This window comes from Pseudorca crassidens, chromosome 10 (genome assembly GCF_039906515.1).
Source record: "Pseudorca crassidens isolate mPseCra1 chromosome 10, mPseCra1.hap1, whole genome shotgun sequence".
In the NCBI taxonomy this organism is placed as follows: Eukaryota; Metazoa; Chordata; class Mammalia; order Artiodactyla; family Delphinidae; genus Pseudorca; species Pseudorca crassidens.
In genome coordinates, this window is record NC_090305.1 from 105,876,418 (window position 1) to 105,901,776 (window position 25,359).

The window sequence follows — 25,359 nt, forward strand, 5'->3', positions numbered from 1 at the left end:
ATGTTAGCAAATCAAATCCAGCAATATATAAACATAATATTCGGGACCAAACAGGATTAAATCTAGCAAGGAAGGTGGGCCTAACATTCAAAAATCAGTAAATATAACTCATCACATTAACAGCATAAAGGAGGAAAAGCATATGATCATTTCAACAGAAGCAGAAAAAGCATTTTACAAAATTCAACACTCATTTATGATAAAAAAAAAAAACCTTTCAGCAAAACTAGGAATAGAAAGGCACCTCCTCACTCAATTCACAGGGAAAAGCCCATGGCTAACACAGTATTTACTGGTAGAGCAGCACACACTTTGTCCTGACGGCAGGGACAAGACAAAGTCATCCACTCTCCTCCCCTCTGGCGAACCCTGCACTGGAGTTCCAAGTGAGGGAATTAAGGCAAGAAAAAAATAAGGCAGAAAGGGTAGAAAAGGGTCATCTGCATTCCCAGATGTCATGACTGTTTACAAAGAAAGTCCTAAGGATTCCACAAAACAAGTACTAGATCTAGTGACTGACTTTAGCAAGGTTGCAGGATACATTATTAACATACATAAACCAATTTTGTTTCTATATATTAGCAGCAAACAATTAGGAAATTTAAAAACATCATTTTAATAGCATCAAATAAAATACTTGGTGAAAGATTTAATAAAATACATGCATAACTTTTCTCTTAACATTACAAAACACTGCTGAGAGAAAATAAGCACCTAAATCAATGGAAAGATATACCATGTTCATGGATTGGAATATTCAACATTTATAAAATGTCAATTGTCTCCAAAGCGTTCTATAGATTCCATAGAAATGACAATCAAAATTCCAATGCACATTTTTTAAAAAAGAAATCAAGTTGATTTGAAAACTTACACGGATGCAAAGAACCTAGAAAGGTCAAAACAGTATCTAAAAAGAACAAAAAGAAAGACTCACACTACCTGATTTCCAAATTCCCTGTAAAGCTACAGTAACCACGACAGAATAAGATTAGAATAAAAGTAGACCAACCAATAGTACAGAACAGAGTCCAGGCACAGACCCACACATATTCATCACTTGATTTTTTTTTCCTACAAAGATGCCAAGGCAATTCAATGGGAAAGGCAAATCTTTTCAATAAATAGTACTGAAAGACACGTATGAGAAAAATAATAAATTTCAATTCCTTCTTCACACCATACAAAGAAATTAATCTGGGATGGAACACAGACCTAAACATAAAGCTAAGAGTATAAAGCTTCCAGAAGAAAAACACAGACTATCTTCCTAACCATGGGGTGGGCACAGGCAGAGATTTCTCAGAGACAAAGAAAGGACAAGCCATATACTTAATAATTGATGAACTGAAGTTCTCAAAATTAAAAACCTTCAAAAGATCAAGAAGATGAAAAGGCGAACTACAGCCTGGGAGAAATCAACTCAACACATGCTATCTGACAAAGGACGTGTGCCCAAATATATAAGAACTACAAATCCACAATGAGATAAACAACCAGACGTGGAAACGTGTCCAAGGACTGAGCGGTCATTTCAGAAGATGATTATTGATTGGCCAACAAGCGCGTGAAGAGGGGAGCGTCCCGTTACTCCATCGCATGGCCCCAGAGCCACGTGGCAGGAAGCCCGGGGGGAGGGCGAGCACAGGCCCAAAGGCAGGGTCCAGGCGGCTCCATGCCAGCACTACCAGGCAGTCAGAGAAGAAAAGGCAGAGCTGTCTGTTCTCACTGTCTGTCTTCCAAGACAGACTTTTTGTGCGGGAAAAAAAACAAGGTACAAAACAATGTGTATACTAAGGTATTAATATAAAGAAAAAATCAGGCTGAGGGCGTGTACATGGATATGATTGAAAGCACACAGACTCCTGGAAAGAAACTGGAAACGGTACAAGGGTGGGAAACACTCTTCATCTTTGTGTAGTTCGGATTTTCCCCATCATGAAAATGTTATCACCTATTTTTTTAACTATTAAAAAATAAAGTTAACTACAGGCTGGAGGGGGCACGTCACCATCTGACCTGCCCAGTTAGCTCTCAGAGTTCACGCCAAATGTCTGCATGGACAGCAACCTTCCTGCTGCCACAGATCAGGGCTCAGGAACCGTGGGCGCCCACAGTCAAAAACAGCTCCCGGGGCGTGAGTTCACAATCCAGTACAAGTAGCTGAACAAATAAGGAGGTGGACGGAGGGAGGACGGTGGATGGCAGGGGCCGGGCTGGTCACTGTGGGAGTGGAGCTGCAGACAAGCCTGGCGGGAGGCTCCACTGAACTCACACATCAGTCTGGCTGCACGCGAGGCCCGGCGGAGACACAGACGGATGGATACGTGTGTGTCTGTGATTACAGATAGGTGCGCTCACTCGTACCTCCCAGCTCTGTCTGCTGAGAGGCCCAGAAGCAGGGACACCCCAGCCCCAGACCCTGGCTTCAGCACCACTCACTCTCCAAGGAAGGGACAGGGCTCCCTGGAGAAATGGCTGATTCCGGGGCTGGGGCAGGGATGACACCAGATGGGCCTGGAGCAGCATGGGGCCCCAGAAGTGAAGCAAGTGCTCAGAAGGCGAAAGGAGGGGGGCACGTCCAGGTGACACAGGAGAGCCTGAAAGGGCTCCCAGGGCCACGGCAGGGACGAGCGGAGAAGCAGGATGACGAAGTGGCAGGTTATAACCCAGCATGTAAAACGTACCCTGATTAAATAAACAGCAAGGAGAGACAACGCTCCCATAAATAAGAATTCCAAGTAATTTACACAGGCACTCCTCCCCCAAGAGGTGCAGCCTCACTCCCTCTCCCACCCCCACCTTGACCGAGCGGCTTCCAGTGGGGAGGTGGAGGCGGGAGCAGACCCCAGACAGACACCACTGTGTGTGCAAGAGCTGCAGGGAAGGGTGCAAACATGCTACGGGAATTCCAAGAAGAAAAGCACGGATGAATGAGCTGTGCCGAGTCCCAGCAGAACGGCACACGGCAGTTAAAACCTGGAGCTAAAACCATACCTACCAGCGAAGATGAACCTCAACACAAAATGCTGAATGAACATGAAAAGAGCAAGCCTGGAGTAGGAATACACAGGATGTTATCGTTTACACGTAGCTTTAAATGAAACAATGGTACATATTATGAGTGAATACAAACCTATGTGGGAGAGGCATTTATATCACATTCCAGATAGAAAAAAGGTAACTGGCAGAGCAAACTCATGAGTTCACAGGTATTATCGAGTTCCTATTTTAAAGGTGTGCTGGCTAAGCTACCAGGAAGTACTTGGAGGCACAGGTAATGCACTGAAGCAGGACGGAGACTTGGGGACAGCCGTGAAAGGGGCAGGAGAATGGGCAGGGCCAGAGGAGCCGGGTGGTGTCCACAGCGAGGAGGCACCCTCCCCCACATGCCCCAGGTCTTCAAAAAGCGAAGCGTCGTCTTTAAGCTCCCCAGCTGGTGTCACACCACCCACAACTCCGGGGACCAGGCATCGAGGACAGGATGACTCGCGAGTCCTGCCCTAGACGTTGGAGCCCTGTGTCACCTCCAATGGCCCCCGCACCGCGTGCGCCACGCCCGGTCTCCCTGCACCCTCAGCGCGACCACCCATCTTGTCACACAGGCCGGAAATCCCAGAGCCCCTGCCCCCCCACCCCTGCACCCACTGCATCACTTGCTGGGCACGGCCTGTCCTCTCTGCCAGCACCACCCTGGACCGAACCACCGCCCTCGCCGAGACCCAGCCAGCTCCCCATACCCACTCTGGACCCCTCGGTCAGACGTCTACCCGTCTACCCAGCCGGGGTGCCTACTCCCGCCCTCCCCCTCCTTCCTCCCCTGTTTACACCCCTCAGCGCTCCCCTTGCTCTCGGGGTAAAGGCAAATGGTAGGAGGGTTCTGCCCTCATCAGGCAACCCTAGGAGTGCCCAGAAGCCCACTTGGACCCTCTGCTCACACCTGGCCTCTGCAAGGCCCCATAACTAGGGAAGGAGCCCGTGGCCTGCACATCGCACAGTTCCCCCTGCCCCCCCGATAGGCTACCAGCGCCCCCAGGGCTGTGTGCAGGGAGCCTTTCAGAGGAGCAAAAAGACCACACACTTCAACAGAGCCAACCCTATAACGTCCACTGGTTCATCAAAATGAGTTGAGTCATCACGAAAAGATGAAATTATAAGCAGTATTCTGGGAAGAACTGTGCAGTTTGACGGGAGAGGGGAGTGTAAAATACGTGTTAGAGAGATTCCCAAACCCAGGCGTGATTACTTTTGAGCTTGGCAGTCAGCTTCGTGACTATACGATCTCCCTTCACTGAAAAGGGACGACGTCCAGCTCGGGGGGTGGTGGGGATGGAGGGCACCCGGCTGCACGTGACACACAGCCTCACCGCGTTGCACTGCCCCCGAGTGTCTGTGCTCACTCAAGCTCTCTGGGGGGCTGACACAGGGTCACAGGGCTTCTCTCCAATGGGTGGGACTGGAAGTCGTTTTTGCATCCTTTTCAGTAGTGTCGCATTTTTAATGACAAGCACTTATTATTTTTTTAATCTGAAGAAAATGTTATTGTAATAAAATGAGTCTCCCCGCTCCCATTTGGGGAGGAACGAAGCTTTCTCCAAACCCTCAACGTGGACCTTCGTTGGTTTAAGGCTGGAAATGGAAGCGGGGTCCCTGCAGACCAGGGGTGGTGGCAGCGCCACACAGATGTCGCACCTGGGATTCCCAGCTCAGCTAAAGGGAGACCGCACGTGTGCCCCGGGCCCGGCCTGCCCCGCTGGCCCAGCCACTGACGGCAGCCCCTGGGTCTGGGGACCTTGTGCAGCGCGGCTGGGCAGGAGGCTCCCAGGAGGACAGAGTCTGCCTGAGGCCAAGCCACACGGAGCAGAGTGAAGTCGAGCGACCTGGTCCTGACAGCCTGCAGGTCCTGACTCAGCCGTGCTCAGAGCAGAAGCGGGCGGACTGCCATGAAGGAGACGCAGTCCCTTGTCAGGTGTGCTCACCCGTGTGGGTCCCTGTCACAGGTCATCAGACACCAGCGAGCTAACACACCCACCCGCTCTGGGCACAGTGCACCCTCTCAGTACTGGTCCAGCTGCCGGCCTGGAGCAGGAAAGACGGTAACGCTAACCATGTCCCTCTGCGCACGATGGGACCGGGCGGCAAGGATTGAGAGGGAGCTCCAGAAAGGCCTTTCTGAGCAGCCCCGCGTACACACACAGGTCCTGACGGAGAGTGAGGTGCATCTTCAGAAGAAATTCACTACGGGCCCTCTGGCAGGGAGCACCCAAAGGTGCCCGCAGGAGAAAGCCAGTCCCCTAAACTGGAGCCCCACACCCGTCCCCTCGCCCCTGTTGACTGCAGGCTGCCCTGTGTGCTCCCCAAGGATACAGCCACAGCCCGCGCGATGCTCCCCAAGGATACAGCCACAGCCCGCGCGACGCTCCCCGCGGGCCTTTGGGTGGGGCAAGCCTTGGACCGGAGCAGGCAGGCCACTCAGGCCCGCCAACCCAAAGCTCAATCACACCCACCTGGCTGAGACTCCCGAGAGGCCGCAGCCCCCAGCTGCTCCCCACCTGAAATCCTGCCACTGCTGTCCCCTGGACGATGAAAACCTGCAAGCTGCCGCCCCAGACCCCACTCGTAAGCCGTGTATGTTCTAGGGCCCTGGACGGCCGTGCACAGAGCCTGTGCGCGCGCATGTGCGAGTGTGTGCATGTGCGCGGGCCGAGAGCAGCTCAGGCGCGTGTCAGCATGTGGGTCTGCTTTCAATCGCGCTGGAACAACTCTACCTGATAAACAAAAACAGATCCAAAATAACCTTTGGCAAGCAGCATGTTTTTAAAAGAAAGAGAAGGTCCGAAGGACCTGGCAAGAGCGATGCTGAAGCAAGCAAACGTGGCCGAGCCAAGCGTCCACGGTGCACATCAAAAAGCCCCTCGCAGGCTCCCCGTGACCCGAGGCCGCAGCCAGGAAGGGGGCTGGAGCTGAGGCTCCCCTGGCCCGAAGCGGACAGGCCGCTGGTCGCTACGTCGCATCCAGGTCACAGGAGCAGAGCCCGGGTGGGGAGCGGGAGGCCAGCAGGAGAGGGCAGAGCCCCTTGCTCGCCTCCGCACAGTCCCTTCCAGTGGGCCCTGCCGGGCAGGGGACAGCGAGGGGCAGCGGGCAGCGTGGGGAGCTGTGGGAGAGCCTCAGGGTCCCCCCTCAGGGAGGTGGTCAAGTTCACAAGGTTCTAAACCTCCAAAGGGGCCAGGATGGCATGGTCTCCCCCACATCACAGCTCACGTCTGTCTGCCAGGTGCCTTTCCGGGGACATGGCTCTTACCAGAGCCGGGCTGCAGTCGCCCCAGGGCCCAGGCCGCATCACCCCAAACCCTCCTCTCTCAAGGCCCAGGTTAAGCTAAAACTGAGGAGGACACCGGAGGTCTGCAGAGCCTGAGGCCAGCACACTGGCAGAGGCAGGGTCACTCCCGAGCACCCCACAGCAGCCTAGAAAAGTGGGCACATGACGGGAGGCTCAAATCAGGGACGGTGGACCCGGGACAGGCCACGGGAGAGGCACGCAGGTCTGCACCCGAAACACGGGAGCCTGGGGGACGACTCAGCTCCTCTGGGCCCTGGTTTCTCCTCGCGTCCCTGGGGGGTCGTGGAGAAGGGGGGGCGAGAACCACGGTGGCTCTGAGGTGGGGGCAGGCTCTCGATAAGCAGAGGCACGCGCTCAGCACGGCACGAGGGCGAGGGCAAGGAGAGCGGCGCCCGGCCTTCCTGGGGATAAAACGGGAAAGACGGCTGCTACTGCTAAAGGGACAAGAGTATCACCGGGCCACCCCACAGGGCAGGAGGCAACAGCCAGCAAACAAGGGCTTTTGTGAAGCTCTGGGGGGAGAGACACGAGGGAGACAGGAGAGGAAAGGCTGGGAGCCTGGGAGGGGTGAGGGAGAACAGCTTGGGAGGGCGAGCGGGCAGTGGCCCGGACACCGCAGCCAGAGGGCAGGCCGGGAATCCACGCAGGGGGCCAAGTGACTGCAGGCCACACTGCAGGGCCGGGAACGGAGGCCCCTCGGGCTTCCTGAGAGGAGGTGGCCCCCAACACAGCACGCCGGGCCCCCGGGGGCCTCCCCAGCGGAGAGTGGCTGTCCAGGGCGAGGCAGGTGAGGCCACAGGGAGGTGAGAGAGGAGAGGGAAGGGCAGAACAGAAGCTGCTCTTTCTCTAATTCTTTCTGTGTTTTCTTCCCTAAAAGCCACACAAGAAACAGATGAATCCAAGCTCGTTGTAAAAGATCTGAACACCAATTACATGGACTAAAACATGAAAGCTCGCTCTCAGCCCTGAATTCCGCCTTCCCTCCCTCCCCCAAGATGGAAACACTATTCACAGTTTGCTGTGTCTCCTTTCAGATCTCTTTTGACGCATTTATACACAAACATATGCACATATGCACGGCTTTCCTGAACGGGTGGGACCAAGCTGTACGCGTGCGGAGACGGGCTTGTGCGTCCCCTTTATCCACAGACACTCACTGAGGGCCCAGAGCAGGCTCGTGGGCCTGGCAGTTCCAGCGTGCTCTCTCCACCCACATTTACGTCACCCTTCGGGGCCGCGATGAGCCTGTCAGTCCACTCACAGCACGGAAAACCTGCGCACAGCTTGGCTGCTGGGCTCGGAGAGGGCAAGGAAAACAGACACGGGGCCGGTCCCCCCAGGAAGCTAGGAAGGTGCAGGCTCCACAGCCCCCAAGGCAACCAGAGACGCCGATCAGGCCGAGGGCCCCGGGGTCCCACCCCAGCTCACCTCCCAGCAGCCACGTAACCCCGGGCAAGCCACCCCTCCCCTCGGACCCCGCAGCCACCTCTTTCCTGAGAAAATGGCGCCCACGCACTCGGCCCCGGCCAGCGTCCGGGGAAGGCCCCCTGAAGGGTGCGGGTCGGCAGCCGAGGGACCGGAGACCCTGGTCCCCACGGCTGCGGAGGGCGAGCTCCTGTCATCTGCAGCTGCTGACCGTCTCAGGACGCGCCTGGGACCGAGTCAGGGGCCGACATCAGCGCGCTGAGGGCCGAGGCCTGCGGGCGGCCAGCACCCAAAGGGTTAACGGCCTGCTGCCGGGCCTTCCTGCCGCCAGGACTGCATTAGGGGCGGGAGATGGGCTGCGTCTGGATCGCATTAGGAGCTCTGTTGGCAGCGTTCCCTCTGGCGGGCTGCCTCCCCTCCTGCCCCGACCACTCTCCCCACAGCTCAAAGAAAATACCAGGATCCACACATAACCCCGCGCACTCCCCTCCTGTCTCTTACCCCCGTCTTGAATGAAACAAGCTCTTAAACTCCTGACCTTCCGCCCAGTCACCCCGTTCGTTTCTGGCGCGGCAGCGTCGTGGAGCCCGGGGCACGGCTGCCCTCCCCGCGGACGCACGCTGCGCAGTCGGGCACGGGCTCCGGCAGGCCGGGGCAGCTCCTCCCGAGGCTGGCCCGGGGCGTCTGTCATCCGAAAGAGCGCAAACACCCCCAGAAAGACCCTCCCCCTGTATCCTGAGATGCCAACACCAGGGCCACTCAGACCCTCACCGTGCACAACTGGGAAGGCTCCCAAGCCAACAGGAGGAGGGTTGGCAGCCTTCAAGCACCAGAAATAAAGCCTTAGGAGAAACAGCTGAAGCGCGCTTTTTAACTTTTCTCATCTTTCCCTGCCAGAGGCCCCGAGGCAGCGGCTGGATTCGCCAACAGCGCACAAATTCCCGTCTTCCCTGGCGTCTGAGCTTCAGCCCCATACACCTCCCCTGCAACTGGATGCCCCAAATACCTCCATCTTGCTAAAACCCAACCCACGCTCCCCTCTGCCTCCGCCCTCAGCCCCAGACCTCTCCCGGCTCCCCCGCAGCAGCGGCTCCACCACCCCACCTGCTACTCAAGCCAGAGACCTGGGGGCTGTCTCGGACGTGGCTCCCCCCCGCACCTGGCCCAAACCCACTGCCTCACCAGCCTTGCTCAGGCCACCTCCTAAACAGCCGTAAGCCCTACTGCACTGCCGCCAGCTTGATCCACGTCCCCTCCATCTGCCTGGACTACACGACGGCCTCCTAATGGTCCCCAGAAAGGCACTCTGGCCCCCTTGCACCCATTCTCCACACGGTCGGCCTCTCTAGCACACCAGGAAGCGCATATGCACACACACAGCCACGCTCCCTTCTCCACCCTTCGAAACCACCTGCGTGTCTCAGTGGCTGCTGGACGGAGACCTCTGGACCCTAGGGCTCCGCTCCCGCCTCTAGCCCCACAGCCCCTCTTCCTCGGTGCCTGTTCTCTGAGCACCAGCCCCAGCGACCTTCTCTCAGGCCGTCAGGTCACTAGGCTGCCTCCCCGCCAGGCCGCTGCACGGTGCCCGCTGCCAGAGCACCCCTCCACGCCCAGCCCCACTCCTCTCCTTCACACCAGGGACCTGCCACCTGCTCTCAGAGGACGCTGCCCTGTCGCAGAGAGGCCCTGCCTCGGGCTGCAATTCCACCCGAGCACGCGTGCAGGGCGAGGAAAGGTGCCTGCGGGCAGGCAGATGCAATTATCCGGCGGGACATGTCCTAATCCACACACCCCTGTGTGTGTCCTCACAAACACTGGTCACCAACAGCAAGCCAAGGACGCGGCTGGCGGTCGGATGGAAGCCAGCTCAGTCCCATAAGGCTGGCTCAGACTCTGGACTTCCCTTGCCCAGAATCATCTCATTTAAATACTTTTGAAAAGACCGAAAAAAAAAAAGAACTTCTAGTGGCCGGCATTTATTTTTAAACAAGAACACGTTATAATAAAGCATTTTAACAAAACTTCAAACGAAAGCAGGCAAGTGCCTTTACTTTAAAAAGACGTCTCACTGCCCTTTCCCCATGATTATTACAAGTTGAAGCCTGTGAATAATTAAAGCAATGTTTATGGTATTTTTATTACTGTTTTATTCTTAAAAGAAAGAATGACAAATATTCAGTTTAAGTGGTACACTTGCTCTCTGTGTACTCAGGAAACACTCAACTTTCCTTTAACGAGAAAAATAAAACCAAGAAGGTCACAGCAGCGCCCGCAAAGACGGCAGGGCAGTAGGGACCACAGCCGCTCACCACAGGCCGCAGGTGGCCCTCCTCTCCCCGCGGTGCCAGTCAGAGGGACTGGCGGGGCTGGGACAGGTGGCCTGGCCAGCCTGGCGCTGCTTCCTTCCTGATGAATCTTCTGTAACAGGAAACGGCTAGGGATGAAGATGGGCGAGCTACACTTCTAGACACAAAGCACTGAAGCAGAGGGGCTCAGTCTTGAGAGAAAGGTGGCTCGAGAAGCCAGCTCTGCGGCCCTGGGCGCCTGACTTACAGTCATTCTCCGAAAAATAAGCCAGCGCTGGGCCTCCAGCTGGTGAGGCACCGAGACACAAGCCTTGAAGGGGAGTGGCCGCTGCCCGCTCCACTCCTGCTTCCGGGCCCACGGGGAGCAGCTGCTACAAACACAGCCCTCTACGGTCATCAACTGCACACTCTGAATCAAAATCCTACTCAGAAACAAAATGCTTATTTGCTTATTGGCTTTTTCCTACTGTTTTGTTCACTAAATAATTTCTGGGGCCTCGTCTGGGCCAAGCTCCGGGTCAGGTGCTGAGGGCACGGAGCCGGACGGGTGCAGCCTCTGTCCTCGAGGAGATTCTGCAGTGGGTCGCATGGCAGAGACACACATGGGGGCGAGCGGCCAGCCACCCAGGGCGGGGCCGTGGGAGCTGCAAGGAGAGACCCCCTCTGGGTGGGGAGCCGGCCCACGAAGGCCGCAGGTGAGGAACCAGGGCAAGAGGCAGAGGTCGCTGGAGGTGGGGCAGGAGGGGCTGGGCCGCGGGCTTGTTGGGGCAGGAAAGCAGCCTCCTTGCCGAGTCCCAGTCTCACCTCACCCCTGTACAACAGCTTCCAAGAGCGGAGGCAAAGGGAAGAGGAACAACGCCAAATACTGGTTCGCATTTTCTTTCTCCTTTCTGGGGTTTTTAGTAATGAGGTAAGGAAACCTGAATATGGACTCGATTTGGAGGAATATGCTATCAAATTCTGAACTTTCTCTAAAACTTTTATCAACTAAATAGGTAACCACACACCCCTGAGGATGCCCCCTTACTATCAAGAACCGACGTGGGTTCCGCTTCAGAAACCCATTTAGTAGCCCTGCAAAGACCTGTTTCCTCACAACCGGGAAAGGACCCCACCATTTACTACTTGTGGAACCCACAACAGGAGTTCCATGTGACAGTATTCCTGAACGACGAAAGTGTCCTCCCAGGTGCTGGGCACTCTACGGCCATCACCCCTAGTGGGCAGCGCCCCACACCGCCCTCTGCCAGAGGCGGGGACAGAGGGGGCTCTCGGGGTCTGAGCCGTGATGGCCAGTGAAGCGCAGGAGAGGGGAGCCTGCCTGTGGCTGGTCCTGGGTCCCTGCCTCTCCTTCTGCACCATCTGCGTCTCCGACAGTTCCTGACATTACAACCCTGATGGCCAATCACTGCCGGAAACATCACTAGCCTAGAATCCCCAGATCAGATCTTACCGACGGGTTCCCCCTGCTGAGGATGGAAGGAGCCAAAGAGCCTGAGGAGAAGGCTGGCGAGCCGCAGGATGTCTGCGTTTAAAGCAGTCTGGGTCTAAGTGGGCTTTGGTTTTTCTCCTTCACTCCCTGGGCCCCAACATTCTCCCCCTCAGCTAATGGGCCCCAGGTGGACGGACGTGGCAGCAGAGACAGGGCCAGGGTCTGACAGGCTCCGGCGGGCAGCCTGGCCGGGAGGGGACACAACTATTTATTTGGAGGGGCCGCACTGTGCCCCTGGGGGAGTTCAAGCCGTCAGATGTGCCCAAGTGGACTAGTGAAACCTGCCTGGGGTGTCACTGGCCTTGGGGGCAAGCTGCCCTGCGGTGCCCCAGTGTCCGACAGGTCCCGGGCACGTTACGGTGAGTGGAGAGCCCGGGGGGACTCCGTGGGGGCTCCCGGGGCAGTGGGCATGATGCCCAGAGCCAGTCTCTGGTGCCGGCCAAATGGCTTCAAATGCGGGCTCCGCTGTCTAGGTCTTCTCCCCGGTCAGATGGGGTCACGGGGAAGAAAGGAAGAGCAGAGCTGGCCGTCAGCAAGCGACGGACCCACCCGCAAAGTGCTGAAAGCCAACGTCACCCGTACGACAACCCCAGAGGGTGAGCCGGGGCTGCGATTCCTCAGAAGAAAGTCAGAGCTCAGAGGCGTTAAGGGACCTGCCCAAGATTCCAGGGGACTGGAAGCTCTTCCTGACTTCAGTCCTTTCTTCCAAAATCTCTATTCGCTTCCTGGGGCCACCACAACACGTCACCACAAACTTGACAGCTTCAAACAACAGAAGTGTAACCTCTAGCAGTTCTGGAGGCCACAAGTCCAAAGCCGATGTGTCAGCTGGGTTGACCCCCTCTAGAGTCTCTAAAAGAACCCCTTCCATCCCCTCTCCTAGCTTCAGGCCATGCGGGCAACCATGGACATTGCTTAGCTCCAGGCTGCAGAACCCCAGTCCCAGCCTCTAGCTTCATATGCCCTCCTCCCCAAGAGCCTCTGTGTCACAGGACTTGTCATTGGATAAAGAGCCCACCCTGCTCAGGATGGTCTCATCTAGAGATCCTTATCTTAATTACATCTGCAAAGATTCTCATTCCAAATAAGGTCATATTCTGAGGTTCTGGGTGGACACATCTTCTGTGGGGCATAATTCAACCCACTACAGTCCACCCTCTGGTCCCCAAAACGTCACATCCATCTCACGTGCAAAATACTTTCACCCCATCCCAATATCCCAGATTCTCACCCCATTACAGCATTAACTCTAATTAGGTCCAAAATCTCATCTAAATATCATCAGCTCAAAAGTATCATCAGCTAAGTCACCTAACTAGGCATGAGTGATCTGGAATGATCTATTCTGGGGCAAGATGCCTCTCTATCTGTGGACCTGTAATACTGGAAAACAAGTTATCTGTCTTTAAAATACAGGGATAGGGAGAAAATGGAAGGAACTCAGAGGTCACTGGTCCCAAGCAAGTTTGAAACCCAGCAAAACAAATTCCACTGGGTGTCCAGGCCTGCGAATGACCCTCTGTGGCTTGAGCCTTTGCCCTCTGGGCCCATGGAAGCTCCACTGGCCCTGGCCTCCGGGCCCGCCTCTCTAGCCTCTGCCTTTGTGTCCAGAGCTCTGCCCTTGGAGTCATGCCTCCTTTACCTTGAAGGATAACACACGTTGTGGCTGAGTCCTTCTACCTGTTACTTCCTGCATGTACAATCCCAGAAGTCCAATTGCTTTTTTTTTTTTAAATTTTGTCGGGTCTCTGTCCCTTTACATCCTGGTTGGCAGTGTTTTTGATGATATTAACAGCCTCAAAAACCTATGGGTCTCTCATGTATGTGAAGGGGATCTATGCCATTCAGCCAGAGGGTTCTCCACAGATCCTTCCTGGAGAAGCCCAGCTCGTTCCTGGCTTCTGCTAGATAATTGATGGCACCCGTGAGACACACACCCAAGCTCTTCAGCAAAGGCTGTCCAGCCTCACCCGTGGCCTTGCTCCAGAGCACGCACTCTCAGAAGTGAATCTCCTGCTTTCAGCGTCCTTCGGGATCTGCACGAGCTAAGAATTTCCCACGCCAGCAGGAGCTGGTTCCCTTGCGAATCACAGCTCCTTCCTCAATTCACTCCTCTCCTCTCACATTTTATCATAAGCAGCAAAGGAGAAACCAGGCTGCACCTTCCACACTTTGCCTAGAGAACCCCTTGGCCAAATCCAAGTTCATTGCTACAAGTTCTGCTTCTCCCGACTCCTAAATTAGAGGCTTGCACAGCAATAGATACCAAGAGGGTTGGAAAGTAGGCTGGGGGAGAACGGGCGCCCCAAAGCAAGAGGACAATGAATTTTATATTTGCCGAGCGACCTCCGTGTGCCCCAGCACCACAGGTCAGCACCTGGGACTCCGAGAGACAAGTTCATCTTTATAAGTACGAAAACAGTAGCCAAAGCTCTCAGAAGCCCCCACGCGCACCCGAGAGCTTAAGGTGGCCACTGGCCCTGCCTCCGCCTCCTCCGGGCCCTGGGCCCCAGCGCCGCGGCCACTGACTGACCCGGTCATCAGACGCCTCTCCCTCCCTCCAGAGCCTCCAGCACCCAAGTCTGCCCTCTTCTGCTCCTCGCCCCCTCCCAGCTGCTCGCCCAGGGCAGAGGGGGACCGGGGCCAGGGGCCCCGAGGGTCTGCCCCAGCTGGGAATTAAAACACAGCCACTAGTGTAAGCTTAGTTGTGTTAAATGTAAGTCGAGTTTGTTTTCTTAATTCTGTGCTTTGTTTTTTAAGATTTGCACTTTTAGTGCTTTTGGTGCAACATGGATTTGAGCTGACTAGTCTTTCTCTCCAGGACTGACGGTCTTCACGCGAGGCTCCACGACAGCCAGTGGAGGAGGGGATCACGCCTCACAGTGTCAGGGGACCCTCGCCCTCCAACTCCTGCTGCCGCCCCAGGCAGCCCTCAGGTTGACCCACCCTGGTCACGAGACTCTTCCCTACGACCCCCGGCTCTGCAGGAGGAATGGGTGGAGGGGAGAGACCTCAAGCTGACGTTTCCGTCACCTGCGGAGGCACTGGTCACTCCTCTCACTCCTGAGATGCCCCTCTCCTGCCTCAGGCTGCCCTGCCCGGAAACGGCCGGGGCCAGGCACAGGGTCAGCAGTGCTCCGGCCTTCCCCTCGCTCAGGGCAGGCCCTGCAGGCACGGACCTCCCCCCAGGGTGACGGTGAGTTTCATGTGCCCACTTGGCTGGACCATGCGGCCCAGATATTTGCCGAAAGCACTATTCTGATTTCTGTGAAGGTGTTTTCTGGATGAGACTAACATTTAGATGAGTAGACCTGGAGTACAGCAGATGACACTCCATAAAGACGGTGGACAAGGCCTGAACAGGAAAAGACTGTCCTCCCAGGAAGAAGAGGAAATTCTGCAGCCAACAGCCTTCAGATTTGAATTGCGACTCTGCCCTGGGTCTCCAGGCCGCTGGCCTCACAATCATACCAGCCAGTTCCTTAAAATCGCTCTCTTTGTACACACACACACGCACACACACACACCCCCTGTCAGTTCTGTTTCTCTGGAGGTCGGTGACTAATACACCCAGTGAGCCAGACAACCACACAGCCTGTCTCCTCACAGGCGCCCGGACTCCACGCACCTGGGCTGTGAGCACCTCCAGTGGCCGGCACCGTCCCTGGCCTCGGACAGAGGCCGAGAGCAAGCCTCCACTCCCCTGCACTGTAGCCTCCTCTGAGGACCAGGGACCTTCCCTGGACGCCAGAATTCCCGGGAGCTTTCCGAGTTCTAGCCAGCCCTTGTTCCCCACCCTGGATTCCCCTTGAAGGAGAAGGGCGGTTAGGGAGCTGTAAGTTTTTCTTTTCCAGTAAGCCAAGCCCACTGAAGGGAAAACCGTAAGCCAAGCCCACTGAAGGGAAGTATCAAGGCCACTGGACACCTTTTACATCAGAGCCAGGCCAGAAGTTACCAGGAGTCGGGGGTGACGGGGAGACCCCAGCTGCCACCCTTCTCACAGGTCTTCCACAGATGACGTGGCAGCTGCCAGTGTCACTAGGAATGTGACACTCATCTGGGTGGTGTCCAGACTGTACGGCTCTGAGCAACACAAGGTTCTAATTGTGTTTAATTTGAAATCCTTGTGGTTAAGCAAAAGGGACCCAGAAATGAGTCCACACGTACTTGCCACCCTGACCGGGGGGGTTTGTAGGAAGGGGGAGGGGTTCCACCCCGCGCCCTCACTCCTGGGCCGCATGCGCCTGAGCCCACACACCCTCTGGGGGCTCCATTTCTTCATAAAGAATCCCTGCTTGAGAGTCTCCCAACGACCTGCTGCTGCTGCTCTGGGAATCGGGGCGAGCAGGAGTTCCAGTGTGGGGGCAGGGCAGGAGAGAAGGAGGAGCAGGCCCCGCAGCTGGAGAGGCACAGGGACTGTCCCCCCGCTTCCCGCTAGAGGGAGGGGCCCAGAGGAAGGGCAAGGCAGGACTGACCTTGAGGGTGGGGATCTCCACACTGTCCCCGAGGCTGACGGAGCCTGAGAGGATGGTCCCTGTCATCACAGTGCCTTGGCCTTTGATGGAGAAGCAGTGGTCCACAGACATGAGGAACGGTCCCGAGGGGTCTCTCCTTGGGATGGAAATCTGGGACGTCAGGAGCTAGAAAAGAGATGCTGGTGCCACACCCTGTCGGGAGAGGAGCTGAATGGGGCAGCGCAGAGAAGAGCAGGGGGGTGTGACCAGGGCTCGGGCAAGCTGGCCCCGGAGCTCAGAGCGGACCGCCTCCGACTGCACCCCGAGCCTCCGCCAAGGCCCCACTCCCGCTCTCAGCGCAGAGGGAAGGGCCCGTGGAGGACGCTCCTTTACCCTCTCCCACTGGGATGCCCACAGCGGCGTCCCCACGGGCGGGGCTCCAGGCCCGCACACAGCCGCGGAGGCAGCCCACCGAGGGCACCCGTGGGCACATCGCTCCCCAGCCTCACGTGCCCGCTCACACTGGGCATCGGCCACCGGCCAGCCCCGGCAGCTCGCCAGCCAGTGCGGCCTCCCCCTCCCCCCGGTGACGCTGCCTCTAGAAAGGCTCTTGCGCTGGCTGTGTCGCCAGGTAACATGCAGTTGGGATCGTCTGTCTGTCCACGCCCCCACCAGGCCGTGAGCACCCCAAGCAGCCCCGGCAGCTGCATCGGGGTGCCTGAAGGGAACCTGAAGGACATCCCCAGGGCGGCAGCCTCTGTCTGGCAGGGCAGCGGTGAAGGCCCCTTCCCCAAGCCCCGGCGGGGACAGAGGGACTGGCCCTCCGCGGTGGGTCTGCTTTTCCTGTTCTGCACGCTCTCCTGCGTGCTTCCGCCTCAGCCAGCCCACTGCCCTTGTGCTCCGCAGTGCTGTCGGAGCTGATTACCAAGAAACAAATGGAAATCAAGGCCACGTCAGTCCTCTTGCTTCTTTCTGATTGCGTTAGGGAAGAGACTGTCAGAAAAGTATTTGGTAGTGAATGTCCCACACTCTTAGCCTCATGATAACTCCTCTTGTGGAAAAGGCTGGAGTCGCAAGGCAGGCCTGGCCTGAGGTGTGCGCCGAGGCTGCTCAAAGGGACACACGAACGACGTCAACAGCCGGCATTTCTGTGGATTTTGCTTTAACAGAAACAACGGTCCCAGGTTCCTAGACCAGTGCTGTCTGGAGCTGATGAAAAAGTAACAAAAGCTTCACCCAGAAAATGTTTGTTTTGCTAAGTTAGCAAGGTCAGCACCGTGTAATCACAGAAACAGCAGCCGTGCTCTGCGGACCCAGGGCAGGTGGAGCCCAACACAATCAACCTGGATCTGAATCCCAGCTCCACCTCATGCTTACTGTGAGACACCGGGCAAGTCACTTAACATCTCTGAGTCTCAGGCTCTTTCTTAGCAAAATGCAGATAAATACCTTAAACCTCTCAAGTCTTGTTAACAATCATGTAATCATGGACGTTAATAATCACATACGAAAAGAACTCAGGGTGGTGCCTGGTACGTGATAACCAACCTCACCGTCAGAGTAAGCTCTGACACGGCACCATTCCAGCACGTGACACGCGTGAACACGAACTCCACACGCCAAGTGGTGGTACCATCTCCCTGACTTTATAAGTGACAGAACCGAGGCCAGAGAGAGCAGGTCTAGTGCGGAAGGTCACAGAGATGTGGTGAGGCCAGTGCTCTAATGCGCCGTCCAGGGCCAGGGTCAAAACACCTCACCCCCGCAGCCTCTGAGCTGCCCGGGGGCTCAGCAGAGGGACTCCACTCTCGCCCTGCCCGCTGGGTGCCCCGGGCCCTCCCAATGGCTGGGCTCCGCCTCTGTCCGTGATCCCCAAGCCTGGCGGAAGGGACGAGGATGGAAGCCACGCTGGACCCGCCTGGGAGGGGCCCACTGGAGGGGCTGGCACAGCCCTCGGTGCTGGAATGGGTGACGCAGCCCCAGAGCCCCAGTCTGGCGGGAGCTGCCTCGTGGACGAGTTTGACGGGGAAAGGAAGAGGAGGCTCACGAGGACGTGGACAGCTCTGCAGGGCCGGGGCTGCCCACTGGACACCTGCAGCTCTGCTCTGATTGTACTCCGTGAGGAAGGCGAGGGAGGTGGCGCCGAGGGGTCAGTGTGGAGAGTCCCCTCGCTGGGCCCCCCCGGAGTGAGCCGGAGCCCCGATGCGGATCAAGCTGGCGGTACCTCAATGAGCTCTGGGATGCCCTGTGGAGCTTCCGTTTCAGGGGCGTCCGGTCCCCCAGGCCTGGCTGCCACGGGTATGATGGGTGCACCTCGGAACCTGGAACAGAAAGACAAGTCCCACCACGGTCACCGACGAGCACGATGGGAGGTCTCTGCTCTCACCCCGTCGAAGGCGCCGAGGGGGGCGGCGTAGCTGTGCTCCCACCTGGCAGACCAGGGCGTGGAGGCCCGAAGGGAACACCTCGTGTTGAACGAAAGAAGTTAGAAGGGGGCTCCTAGGTGTAGCCGCTACTCCAAACCCTCCCTGAGGAGAAGCGGTGAAGCCCAGGCCCCAGGCCCCTGAATAAAGATGCCCTTGGGGAGGACCATGGGGCACAGCCCGGCCTCCTGCAGAGACTCGGGAAGCACAGGTACGGAGAAGTCCCTGCCAGACCTGCCCGGAGGCCCCTCCACAGCCTCCCGGCCTCCTGGAGAGCCTGCCGCTTGAAGAAAAGCCTCTAACTATGAGTATACCTTTACCTCTTCCACTGCAGAGCAAAAAAACAAAAAACAGAAAAGAGAAAATATACAGCCCATGATCCCATCACTGTCGTGTGCTTTCTTCCAACCTCGGTTCCTCCGTGCACTGCCAAGGAGTTATTTTTTTCATATTTTGGTTACAATATTCATACAATTTCATATCCTTCTAGTTTATTTACCATTATATCGGAAAGAATTTTCTATTGAAAAATAACAACAGCGGTGATAATAAGAAGACTCACTTGACCAAGCCAAGAACACGACCTGGACGCTTCCATTGAAACCCCACAAAACCACCATGGAACTGGCACCGTTTTACAGATGAGAAAGTGAGGCTTAGAGAGGTGAGCCAACCTCCACCCCATCCGACTCCAGAACCAGGGCTCACAACCACCACGTTACACTCCTGCCTCCCCGCCCCCCGGCCACCTCCTCTTTCATTCTTAACAGCTGCGTAACAGTGCAACTCAGAATTCACAAGCTTTCCCCCCATGTGACTCATTTAGAACATCGCAATTGTTCACCATTGTGATAAATATGTTGGTGGATATGACTTTTCCTTTTTTTTCTTTTCTTGGCCTTGATTTGGGATAAATTCATGAGGTACAGGTCAAAGACTCAACAAACTGAAAAATCAGCAAAATGTGGAGTGAGGACATTCGAAAAGGCTCTTCTCCATAAGGCAATAAGAACACTGGGAAAAATGATCAGAAACAACCTTTTCAGAACTCTGCAAATTAACCAAAGACTTGCAGCAACCTATGGAATGTTTAGTCAAGGAAAACAGCTGAATCTCAGTAAGAATAAGGGAACTTGGTGGCATTTTTACTTGCTTTATTCCTATCCACCCCTCCCCAGCTCCGCAGTAGACTTAATAACTGGAGTCTGTATTCAGAGTGGAAACAGCGGCTTGACAGCCACTGAAAGCGGCAGAATGTGTCTGAGCTCCATCAAAGCCCCTTTCCCAGAGAAATGTCATTTTTTTTCCTCTCTGGCATTTCCCTGGAAGAGCCCACCCTTAGACTGAAGCGGGGGCTCAGGCCTCGGAGTCAGTGAGCCAGGACCCGCCCTGAGCCAAGGCCCGTCCCACGCGCACGTCTCTGCCTGCCCTCTGAGCCCCAGGCCCAGGGCCGCAGAAGGGGAAAAGCGTGCGCTGAGAATTCCAGCGATTAACCATAAAGCTTTCGGAAATTCAATTATTGTTTATCCAAACCCTTTTGGGCAACGTATTGTAACAAAACATAAATGCGTTTCGGGCTGGGTGTCTGGCCCTTTCCCAGGCTCCAGAGAAGCTGGCCTTGTTGGTTTCCTGAGCACGCCACACAATGGGGCATCCTGGCTGCTGGCAGCCCCCGGGGGACAAGAGGCCCCTCCTGCCTGGGTTCCAGACCTAGGCTGCTGTCTGGGCTCTAGGAACACAAGGGGCTCCAGCCAGAGATGTCAGGAAGAGCGCTGAGCACAGCCCCACAGCCCAGGTGGGGGCTGACCCAGAGCACAGCCGAGGGCGCCTCCTGTTCCCAGAGCCCCTCCCCGCCCAACCCACCCCACTCCCTGCGCAGCTGTGGTACCTCATGGCGCGAGCCGGGCCCAGACTTTCTGACTGTGCATGCAGGCTGACCTTCATCAACATACAAAAACAACTCACATCAGTAAAAAGAAAAAAAAAAAAAAAAAAGTGCACGTGAATCTGTGTGTGTGTGTGTGTGTGTGTGTGTGTGTGTAACTCGTGTAAAAGATGTAAACAAAGAGAGTCTATGTTTTAGGTTTGGAAGAGAATTCAAAATAGTGATACTAAAAAAAACCAGCGATACTTATTATGCCTTATTTTTCTCACCAGTCAAGCCAGATACAAAAGCCTGGGGTAACTGTGAGCATCTGACTGATTGCACTCAGGAAAGCCCTAGTACAGGGCCACGCACACAGTAGGTGCTCCGCACGTTACAGCTGTTGTTACTAAGCCCCTACAATGTGCCAGGCCCCAATGTCAAACGCTCCCTCATAATAAACACCGTGAGGCTGGACTTACCAGCTCCCACTTTACAGAGGAAGAAATACCAACGCTGAGAGAGAAAGTGAGTCAGCCGTAGAGCAGGTACGGAATGCACACCTTGTAGGAGCCCGCTGGCAGGAGCCAGGTCACGTGGATTTGGCATCCCACCCAGTCCCGGGGAGAAGGTGGGCACTAAGCAGACGGCCGTGGCTAAAACATAAACAAGGGAAAAGAAAGGGTTTAAAGGCAGGAGGAGACACAGAGGGAGTCTGGGAGAAAGATGCACCCAGGGTGCTGTGAGACAATAACGTTTAGTGGAAAGATAAACAAAAAAGCCTAGAACACAGAACAACGTCAAGGCTGTAATAACAACTACCTCAAGCTACACACAGGTGGGAAAGACTGACAGGGCTCCGAGGGAAAACACACTTTAATTCGCCGCGTTGGGAAGACTGTGGGTACCTTTTTATCTTCTCTTTTTATTTCTGTTAACATGGATAAATGCTTATGCAAGAGTAATTTTAAATGCTTTCAGAGATAAAGAAATCACAAAGAAAACCAAAGAACTTGACTACATAAAAATTGGAAACTTCTGCATGTTAAAAAAAAAAAAACTAAAACAGAAAGACAAACAACAAATGCAAAAGACTTATTTGTAGGAAATATGATAGACAAAGGGTTAATTAATAACAACATCCTTATTAATATTAAACACTCCTGAATACCAAAAAGAGAAGCATTAAAAATCACGAGGCAAATAGACAAAACACATGGGCGCAAATTAAACACACAAAAACACAACTACTTAATACACTTAAGGAAAAATGTTCAGTCTTACCAGTAATTAAAGAATCACATATTATAACAAGAGTAAAACAACATTCTATCCTAAATGTTTCAAATATGTGTTTTTTTAAATATTTTTTTAAAGTCTTCATTGAATTTGTTACAATACTGCTTCTGCTCTATCTTTTGGTTTCCTGGCCCCGAGGCAGGTGGGATCTTAGCTCCCCGACCAGGGATTGAACCCGCACCCCCTGCACTGGGAGGCAAAGTCCTAATCACTGGACCGCCAGGGAAGTCCCCATATATATTTTTAAATTAGATACTAGAGCTCACCGCTGGCACCTGTGTAAAATGGAAAAGAACACAGAGATGCACAAAAGGTTCTGAAGGGCTCCATCCCTTTGACCTAGTGACCCCATACCTGGGGCTCTCTCAAGAGGAAAAACCGAAAATACAGACAAAGTTTAATGATGGCCAAAGATGTTCACCCAGGACTATTTATTTACAAGAAGGAAAACTTAAGCCATTTCAAAGGGTCAGGAACAGGGTGATGGTTACATGAAGAACTGCTCTATATAATGTTAAGTAATAAAAGCAGAAATCAAAAATGTAAATACTTCATGATTACAATTATACGTTTAAAGAGGGGGAATTGAATTCAGCAAAGTTGACCTTATAATAGCATCTAAAAGAATTAAACACTTAGGAATAAATTTAACCAAGGACATGTAAGGTTTGTACACCAAAAACTACAAAACCTGTATAAAAGAAATTTTTAAAAATCTCAATAAATAGAAAGACATCTGTGTCAATGAATCGGAAGACTTACTCCTGTTACGATGTCCATGCTACCTAAAACCATCTACAGATTCAATGCAGTCCCTATTAAAATTCCAACCGTCACTTTCTAAGCTGGAATGGAAAAGCAGATCCTCACATTCCAATGGGAGGGAACTGCAAGGAGCCCAAATGGCCAAAATAATCTTGAAAAAGAAGCAGAAAGTTGGAGGACTCAGCTTCCCAATGGAAACTTTCCCCAAAGGGACAGTAAGTGAAACAGCGCAGTACTGGCATAAGGACAGACAGAGACCAGTGGAACCCACGTATATTTGGTCAATTGATTTTTGACAAGGACAAAAGGGAAAAGGACAGTCTTCCACAAATGGTGCTAGGAAAACTGGATATCCTCAGATGAATGGAGGTGGGCCTTCAACATATACCATACATAAAAAATAACTAAAAATGGATCAAAGACCTAAACTTAAGAGCTAACACAGTAAAATTCTTAGGAAAAAAATTGGGGAAAATCTTCACGACGTTGAATTTGGCAATAATTTCAGGACTATGACACCAAAAGCACAGGCAAAAAAAGAAAAGAAAAGAAAAGAAAGAAACAAAAGAAAAAAGATTGGATTTTATCAAAATTTAAAACTTTTGTGCATCAAGGAATACTGTCAAGAAAGTGAAAAGACAACGTATAGAATGGAAGAAAACATTTGCAAATCTGACAAGGGATTAATGTCCAGAATAGATAAAGAACTCCTTCAGCTCAAGAACAAAAACAACGTGACTAAAAAATGGGCAAAGGACTTGATAGCCGTTTCTCCAAAGAAGACATGCGGTAGCCAATAAGCACATGAAGAGATGCTCAACATCAGTCACTAGGGAAACGCACCCAGACCACAATGAGGTACCACCTCATACCTACTAGGATGGCTATGAGAAAAAAGGAAAACAACAAGTGCTGGCGAGGATGCAGAGAAATCGGAGCCCTGAGGCACTGCTGATGGGGACAGAAAACGGTGCGGCCACCGTGGAAAACAGTATGGAGGCTCCTCCAAAGTTCAACGTAGAACCACCATGTGATCCAGGAATCCCACTCCTAGGTACACACCCAAAGGAACTGGAGCAGGGACTGGAATAGATATTTGTACACCAATGTTCATAGAAGCATCATTCACAACAGCCAAAAGAAAACAACCCAAGTGTCCATCAAGAGATGGATGGATAAGCAAAATACGGCCTATACACACAATAGAATACTATCTGGCTATAAAAAGGAGTGAGATTCTGACACACGCTACAACACGGATGCATTACGCTAAGTGAAACAAACCAGACACAGAAGGCCAAATGCTGCATGATTCCATTTACATGAGGTCCCCAGAACAGTCAAATTCACAGAGACAGAAAGCAGAACAGAGGTCACCAGGGCCTGGGGGAGGGGGAGGGGGGGAGGAGTGACTGGTCAGTGGGGACAGAGTTTATGTTGGGGATCATGAAAAAGGATTAGCTTACAGACAGTGGTGATGGGTACACAGCTTTGTGAAGGTATTTAATGCCACTTAATTGTAACTTTACAGATGGATAAAATAATAAACATTATGTTATGTATATTTTACTACGATTTTTTGAATGTGGAAGAAAGGGTGGGGGTGATACTATGCACGGTGAAAAGACAGGAATGGAGTAAACCAAAAGGTCAGCAGCTGCTCTTCTGAGAAACCTTTGGGTGGTCTCCACTTTCTTTTAACTCCTTTTCTCTATTTTCCAAAGGTTCTTTCGATGACTCTTTGGATAGGAAAAAAAAAAGTTTTGTTTTTTTAACACTTCTTAGGTTTTGATACGTACATAGCTCAGCAGTCTAAATTTCTCCTTTCTAGATAGAAAGTTTCTTCACATTTGGACCAGCATTTACAAAGGATTTACCTAACAAGGCACCATAAGTAAAGGAAATCGTCACTTTTAAAATGATTTAAAGAAGTTCTCGCTGCACAGAGGCAACAGCTAAGTTCTCCTAAGAGGTGACTGCCTTGGCTGGCCCGGGCCCATCGGCCCACTAAGCTTTCCTTACTGGAGCTTTTCCAGCCCGGTGCGCGCTGAATGAGGAGAGCAGAGGTGTCAAAGGCCCTTCAGTGGCCCATATCCTCTGGATGTGTGAGAAACGCTGTGATTTGACCTTCAACCAATAAATTAAAATAGGAATAGTAATTTAAACACGTAAGTGAGAATCTTCCTTAAATTTAACTAATCGAAGTAGTTGATATTAATTTACCCTTAATAGTATCCTAAGCCCTTCCCAGAAGGTCTCGTTTATAGCAAATGACACTGACATTGTGCTGGGCTTTTATGCAGGAGTCCAAAGGACCTGGTCTCCCCTTTCTGACAAGTAAATAAAACGGCAGGGAGATCAAATAACTCACTAAAAAGAAGATATAATTTTTTATCTTCCTTTTTACAGTCTCATATCCACTTCCGCTGGGAATAACAAAGTCTGAATTCTTATGCAACACTTATCTAAATGTGTCGATTTTATCAGATTGATGAATTTTGCTAACAAAAGCAGCACTAGGAAATCTTTTATGACATATTTGGCCCATTCTCAGGGCTGAAGCTTTAATTTAACCAACTTGAGAATTCTGAGGGACAGCTGCAGGTGTTAGATCTGAAAAAAAAATCATAAATGGGAAGGCATATCAATCTTTATGACGGGGAAACAAAACCATTTCCACTTGCGTGCCCTCCACAGGCAGGAGAAGGAGAGGTGGCCGAGGCAGGATATTGTCTCGGGCTGCGGAGCAAAGAGGAAGCAGCCCTGTCGCCCAGTGACTGCTATTTAGTATCGATCAAAAGGCGCTGGCCCGGGGGGGAGGAGAGGAGCCGATAAAGCAAGGTTTGCCGACACCGTGTGCTCAGCAGACTGCCTTCTCGTTTTCCTGACCACGTGGGAACAAGTCATGCCCATGGCCGCCCGAGTGCCCAGGTGGTTTTCTGCCCCGCGGTCCCCACACCCCTCCCCCACGCCCTGCCCGGGAGCACCGTC

General features: G+C 53.3%; 1 protein-coding gene across 11 annotated transcripts in view; it reads right to left on the minus strand.

Moving 5' to 3' along the window:
* The window catches only part of EEFSEC (eukaryotic elongation factor, selenocysteine-tRNA specific), a 204,717-nt gene that overhangs the window by 108,459 nt on the left and 70,899 nt on the right, over positions 1-25,359 (minus strand). For all 11 annotated transcript variants that reach the window (XR_010947203.1, XR_010947200.1, XR_010947201.1 and 8 more), the window contains 2 exons: positions 18,242-18,338; positions 16,039-16,203 (listed from right to left, as the gene is read on the minus strand). Coding sequence is in view for 4 of the 11 variants with exons in the window: in XM_067755658.1 (XP_067611759.1) it covers positions 16,039-16,203; positions 18,242-18,338 (262 nt within the window). In the remaining 7 variants the exon portion in view is untranslated. The remainder of the gene's footprint in view (positions 1-16,038; positions 16,204-18,241; positions 18,339-25,359) is intronic.